Below are 6955 nucleotides of genomic sequence, written 5' to 3'. Positions count from 1 at the left end.
ACAAGAGAATAACTGGGATATAAGGATTACGTCACTGTCCACAATATCTAAAACCTCCCCAAGTAATCACAGTAAGAGTCTATTGTAGATTTGATCTAACCTGAGATGAGAACACTACTAGATGATTGAGAACAGTCTCTCTGTGTTGTCCTTGTCTTCTTCCCTTTCTTTCTCTTATTTTTCTGCCTTGTTATTCTCTTTTGTTGCTACGAGGATGTCAACGTTGCTGTCTTTTTCTGCCTCTTTTCAGCTTATAAAACGTAGCCCCCACACCCCCCTTATGTTGATCTAGGGTTAGATCAAAGGGGTGTGGATTGTGGGTTGATAAAGCCCATCATGGGCTGAACCCACTTTGGGCTGCCAACCCAACACACCGCTCCAAGACTAAACGTATTCCTTTGCCTTTTCCATATCTCTCAACGTCGATCATAATCATAAGGAGTCATAAGAAGGATTGTACTTTCGATGATGAATTACCGACACTAACGTGCACTCATATTCATATTGCTCCCCAAAACCTCCAAATGTCAAATCTCCTTGCTCGCAGTCTTTGATTCTCGATCTGAAACATAAAGCTACCAGAATCACCACCAATCATCCCGAATTCAAGAAAATAGAAATATGCAAAGCCCTAATCCGCACGAAGAACCATGATTACACTACAACAATCATAACCTAAAAATGCATTCCACTCACTGCAGGTTCCAGATTAGAAAAAAAACTCGCAAATAAACTGAAAAATCGAAATAAAAGGACGGGTGCGTTATACCTGCGCGACTCGAGCAAGAAACCAAGCAAGCCCTTCAAAGCGAGCAAAGCCATCATAGTCGAGGGAAGAGATCTCCTTGTGGGAGTAGCGATCTGACATCGATCTATAATTCCGGTGCGTGTGTGTGTGTGTGAGAGGGAGAGAGAGAGAGAGTGGAGAAACAAATTGCGTGCGGAGGCGTAATAAAAGGCATTATAGTCATTTAATCTTATAAGGAATTTGAGGCATTTTGGGGAGTCGACTTAGATTGGTTAGCTCTGTTTCGCGGCCACTGTCTTAAGTGGGACCCACATTCCGCGTCGTTATTTTCTCTCCACGTAGGATGAGTAAAACATTTGTGACGTACCTCAAATCCGCGTTAAACATGAAACCGACATAACGGAACGGAAAACCGAAGGGAGAGAGAACGCAGAGGGGGAAGGGAAAGAGACGAAGAAGGCGACGCTTGGCGGAGGCTTGCCTCTTCGCAAACATCATTAATTCTAGTTTCCTTTGTTGTCTAGAGAGAAGAGAGAGAGAGGAAGAGGCAGACGATGATGAAGGAGGTGGTGGCGCATGTGTACGACGTGACCAACAGTGGGTCGGAGAAGGCCAACAACACCATCCTCCACATCAACCGCTTCTTCAAGGACGGCATCGGCGTCGGCGGCATCTTCCATAGCTCTATCCAGGTCCCTCTCTTCCCTTCCACCCCGTGTTCTTCTCCGTTGAAATTGTTCTTGGATTTGTCCGAGATCTTACCTTTTCTTTGAAGCGGGGGGTATTTTGGGTAGTGGGCATTGATTGGATTAGGTGTTTGCTCTGTATTTGTAATTAACCACCTTTTGCACGGATCCCAGTGATTTGTTAGGAGAACTAGAGGGAAATCGAGGTGATTGGTGAGAGCTATATGAGTGCCAATGCACAAGGCACAAAAAAAACTAACTTTTAGCATTAAAATTGCATTATGAAAAAATATTTCTATTTCTTTTATAAAAACCTGATCAAATAGGAATATTTTTTACTGGACGGAGCAAGAGGAATCGTCCTAAAGAAATGCATAGGAGGATCCAGAAGGTTTCCTTTCTGGAGTTCCAGTTTCGTTATTTCTTCTTATTTCCTTGGGTAGTTATGGTGAGTTGGCATTGGTCAGGGAGGCTTTCCATTGTAATTAGACACCATTTGCGTGGAATACACTGATTTGGAAGAGAATGTGACAGAGATTGTGGTTCCTAGTTTTGGTTTTTATTGAAAATTTGAAGGCACAAAGTTGCTCATTTTAAGTACAAATAATTTGACATTTGACAGTGTGGTTATTGTTTCTATCAGAAGCAGGGAGAGAAAGTGCGTCGATTTTATGGAAGAATATATGGGAAGGTTTTTAATGATCAAAGAGGTTATCTTTCTGGAGTCATTTGATTACTTTTGATTAAACTTTGTTGGTTTCTTTCCACTTATTTTTTTATTTTTCATCATAACTTCGTTATCATTTTATTTCTAGGTAAGTAAGAAGTCATTTTTCTTTCTTTATCTTTTGTTCATATGTGAAAGACAATTTAAGTCATGATTCTACTAGTAATTTGCTTGCTTTTTCTTTTTTGTAATTGTCAGGTATATGGTGATGAAGAATGGTCATTTGGTTTTTGTGAATATGGTAGTGGAGTTTTCAGTTGTCAACCATGTAAAAATCCTATGTATACTTATCGAGAATCAATTGTCCTTGGAGAGACAACTTGTTCCATATTCACGGTGAATCAAATCTTGAGGGAACTAAGCAGAGAATGGCGTGGAAGTTCATATGATCTGCTTTCAAGAAATTGCAACCACTTCTGTGATGCTTTCTGTGAAATGCTTGATGTTCCAAAACTTCCAGGTCAGTCAGGTACTTCATTTGGTAATGTTGGATGCAAATACTCGATTTCACATGTCAAGACTTGATGCGGTGCTCATTGAGATTTCTTTCTGCTTTGTTTATAGTTTCTGATTTTAGATAAGCAAACACAGGGTTATTGACCATACATTTAATTAAAAATATATTTTATTGAATAGGTTAAGGGCTTCTTTTTTCTCACCCTGTCTTTCTCCAACTCTTTTAATCTTCTGAGGTAAAAGTCTCTTGTATCTGTTTCTCTCTCTCTATTATTCGTGTCATTAGCCCTGCAAGCAAGACATGGGTCATTTGAACAAGGAATTATCATGGACTGGCTCAAAATAATGGGAGCCACTTTACTGGGGGAGTAACTGAAAGGATGAGATTTAGCTCCACCAAAACAATTAACAGTCTAATACTCACAAGCCATATAACACATTCTAATCTGAATGGGTTCACAATAGAAAGATAAAAGAATAATGAAACAAAAAAAGAAGAGAAGCAGAAAGAAAATTGACATATCCTCTTTCTTCTCTTCTTTCTCATTTCTGATAGCTTGTCTTTTACATAAATATGAAAATTACTCATGTCTTTGGCTTTTTGACAAACTTTTTCGATAGGACTGAAGCTTGAATCCATCAGGTTTTGGTCGTTGAATTGTTTTGTCTATTGATAAGTTCTCTTATAAGTTGAATGGTCTTTTCTGTCATTAGACAATTTTTGGAATTTGAAAGTGTTTGTTTTGTATCTTGCTGTACTCCATTTGGGACACTTTATTCCTTTTCTCTGTGAGACTTCCTCAATGATTGCTACTGGACTTTTGTCTCGTTAAACCATCCAGACTTCTGAATTTTTATTCCTAGCATTAGTTGTTGTTGTTGTTGACTTTTGAGGAGCTATATACTAATAAGCACAACGGAGAATCCAGGTAAATTTCTTTTTGTAAATTATTTCCTTAGTGTTGGAGGTCTCTTCTAAGAGACATATTTAGGCAGTTAATGAATTAGAAGAATGTTTAATATTCAGAGGATGTATATAGTGTCTTGAAAAGTTGATTGATGTCTTTATGCTATTTTTAGTTTACTTTCAATTATATTCGCTACATAGATCATATCATCAAATTCAATGATATAATTCTTCTCTACCATATTTATAATAATCTCATGCCTGCAGCATGGGTGAATCGGTTAGCAAATGCTGGTGATGCTGCCATGGAAGTTGCAGAAATCACAGCATTCAAGGTAAGAAATAATTTTACGACTTTGTAGGTTTCTCCGTTTAATTCAGCTTGTTCTTTATAAAAGGATCTCAGCAAAATAGCGATTGTTCGAATTTTGATTTAGTATATCTTGTTTGGGGTTTAATGCATATCTCTGTTTATGCAGTAATTGCATTTTAATTTCAGAAGTAAAGATATCTCATGATTTGTTTCATGTTTGAGGTAGTTTCCACCTTGTTGGCACTTTACACAAATAGCAAATGGTTGATAGATTTTGTTATGCCAATGCCTTCGTGTCATTTGATGGTATTTATGGTATCAGAAGTCAGAACAAACAATGATGCTTGATATTGGATTCTTAGGATCAATGAACAAATCATTACACTAAATGGAGTCATGAGCACTGAATAGTACATAGTATATGATCTTTCATGAGGATGAAGCCTGGCCCTGGATTTTCATATTACAAGAACGGGCTTGATGGTTGAAAGGAAAAGTAGGGTTGAGCACTGCCAATCAACCCTTATTGTCGCTTGTTCTACGTGGGTTCCTTCCTAAGCTACTGCCACTTAGTTGTTGCACATGTACATGATTTCTACATAAATAAACCCTTTTTTATGTGCAAAAAACAACAGCCCCAGCTGTAGTTGTAGAGAAAAATGATATTTCCTTTTGAAGTTTGTTTACCCTTGAAAGCTTGAAGCCATAAAGTGCTGAATTAGGCCTCACCCTTCTGCTTCCTTATATTATGTGGGTTGTTCCTAATACCTGCATAATTATCTTGTCTTAAAAGAACTTCTCAGAACTTGTGTTTGACAATCCTATGCTCAGATACCTGAGAACCTGAGTTAACCTTAGATTTATACCTTCCTTAGTTATTTAATTAGATACGCAGTCAATAAGCTACTGCTTTTGCTGAAACTATATATATCGCAAGGGTTATGGAAAGTCAAGACAATATCAAGAATTACTTTTGGTTTAGGATATTTTTATTCTCGAAAATTTTCATATCCATTTTTTTATGACAATGAATAGGAGTCCTTGGGACTCTGGAAAGTGCCCCTTAAGGATCAAGAGAGATTGTTCGGTGCACACATCATGTTCTAGTAGTGAGTTGTAGGCCCAAAGGATTTCTAAAAGAGGTTCCAAAAGAAGAGGCTATTATTATGAGAGTAGAGAAAATTGTGCCTTTAGATTGCAAGACTGGTAATTGCCAATTATCCCACTTCACATAGGCCTGGTACAATTACAGCTCATGCCTATCAGAGATTGGTTTCTACACCGTGTTACGCTTCACAGTTTTACCTCAGTAGATATAATCGCAGCTTACTCGATACATTATTTTGATACAAGAGGGCCAAAACAGTTTGATAATAAGTCTATTAGTGGATTTGATATAGTAGGGAATCTGATCAATTAATCAGAATATTACTAATCCGAATAATAATAGCATCAATTATAGATCAATCTCAATTCAGTTCATGTATGATAGATCTAATTAGTAACTATATAATTTCATCTTAAACATTTTCTAATAAATAAACACACCAGTAGATATGGTTACCACTTGATGTTGGTGACCTAGGATGTACATAAAAAAAAATTTCAACTGTAATTGAGTATGTTCTCGGATGAGATGTTTGATTGTCCAGTAAATATGACAAAACTGGCTCATAGTTGATTCACAGATTTATGGAATCAGATCAGGATTTTTTGTTAACGGACCAGATTCTATCTGTATATAGCTTAAATTGGCTGGTTTAAGTCCAGTTGGAAAGTAAAGAAGCTGGGTATCAACTACAAGTTATTCAACTTTCTTACTTAAGGTACAATAGGATTGAATGTGTTAGCAAAATGCATTCATCCATTGCCAACAGATATTTTTAAGTACATATGATTGTTTTAAGCTGGGTTTCCATCGCCTGCCAGTTTTTGTATATGTGTTTGTATCAGTTGTTCTCAGTTGCATCACTTAGTGACATACTTGGCAGTGTAATATGCAGAATTAGAAAATTATGGTTCTTGTGTCATTTGTTGCCACCATAGATATAGCAGCTTTAATTTGATGCTGGTGTTTGTCCTCTTCTTTTGTGGGTTACAGCTGCAACAAGCAAAAGCTGAAATTATAAATGCTAGCAGAGTAGCTTATAGGTTCATCTCAGGTGTGGGTTCAAATGCACCCACCACATCAGAAGGCCCGAGTGATTCAGGTAGTGTTGCTGCTCGTGCCCAGGGAACATGGTTCAGAAATCTCTTCAGCAACATAGTTGTGAAGCCATCTAGTAGTAACTCAAGCTTCCCTGAGGATTTCGATGATCAAGAGCCTGAAGATGAACCCAGCAGCAGCAGCAGCAGCAGTAGTAGCAGCAGCAGAGAAAAATAGCACTCACGCAACTCAGCCCCAAGAGCAAGATATATGATTCAAATTTATTGTATTATTTAAGAGTTGCATGACATAACATCGTCTTTGATCATTTAAATTAGTGGATACAGTGAAAAAAAAAATCTTCAATCTTCAACAAAGCTGGCTGCTAAGAAAGCTATATTGGTATTATACAATATTCATGCGAACATGAATATTGTAGTACGGATATAATTGAGTGTATTGCATAATTGCTATTCTGGACTTTGTCTGCCCTCTGTATGGCATATTTAGACTTGGAGACCTTGCTTTGCTGTATTATTATACTTATTATATAGATCATCAAAACAGAATCCTTCTAAATTATGTGATAAGTTGGTCTTTAGTGGAGAAATTGTGCTCTGGCACTGGTTTCTGGTGGGAATACATGCCAGCAAAAATTCTTCTAATGCTGAAAATATATATTTATACAATTTTATTTAGCAGGTGATTTCATTTTCATCTATCATAAGAAGACACGTTTGCTGAGTGTCCTACAACTCTGTCTGGTTGGTAGAGGAGGTGTAGAGGAGGTACATTATACTGTTTATGAATCTATGGGAGTTTTCTGATTGCTTGGACTTTGTTAGCAATTGTGGGGTTGTCTACATCAGGGTGGATTTGGTGATATGTTCACTTTCTTGTTCTTCATAGGAGAATGTTGTGCCTATGGTAGGCAGTATTTCTGTGGGCAGCGCATATTAAGTTGGAAAGAAA

General features: G+C 37.4%; 1 protein-coding gene across 2 annotated transcripts; it reads left to right on the top strand.

Moving 5' to 3' along the window:
• Positions 1-1155: 1155 nt before the first annotated feature.
• LOC103973689 (uncharacterized) lies at positions 1156-6565 on the top strand. 2 transcript variants are annotated; one of them, XM_009388327.3, is made up of 4 exons: positions 1156-1440; positions 2360-2621; positions 3792-3859; positions 5939-6565. In XM_009388327.3, exons 1-4 carry the CDS (start codon positions 1303-1305, stop codon positions 6218-6220), a joined length of 750 nt encoding a protein of 249 aa, XP_009386602.2. In that variant the 5' UTR covers positions 1156-1302; the 3' UTR covers positions 6221-6565. The 2 variants fall into 2 exon arrangements, with proteins under 2 accessions (XP_009386602.2, XP_018677090.2); XM_018821545.2 differs by having other exon boundaries at positions 2360-2630.
• Positions 6566-6955: the final 390 nt, after the last annotated feature.

The sequence above is a fragment of the Musa acuminata genome, chromosome BXJ2-9 (genome assembly GCF_036884655.1).
Source record: "Musa acuminata AAA Group cultivar baxijiao chromosome BXJ2-9, Cavendish_Baxijiao_AAA, whole genome shotgun sequence".
Classification (NCBI taxonomy): Eukaryota; Viridiplantae; Streptophyta; class Magnoliopsida; order Zingiberales; family Musaceae; genus Musa; species Musa acuminata.
This window is presented reverse-complemented; position numbering and strand designations above follow the sequence as displayed.

Bases quoted from the DNA above. Each gene is read 5' to 3' on its own strand.
- LOC103973689 (XM_018821545.2), top strand. From the start codon at position 1,303: ATGATGAAGGAGGTGGTGGCGCATGTGTACGACGTGACCAACAGTGGG. The intron at 2,631-3,791 runs GTACTTCATTTG...TCATGCCTGCAG, and splicing joins AAAACTTCCAGGTCAGTCAG to CATGGGTGAATCGGTTAGCA. The intron at 3,860-5,938 runs GTAAGAAATAAT...TGTGGGTTACAG, and splicing joins CAGAAATCACAGCATTCAAG to CTGCAACAAGCAAAAGCTGA.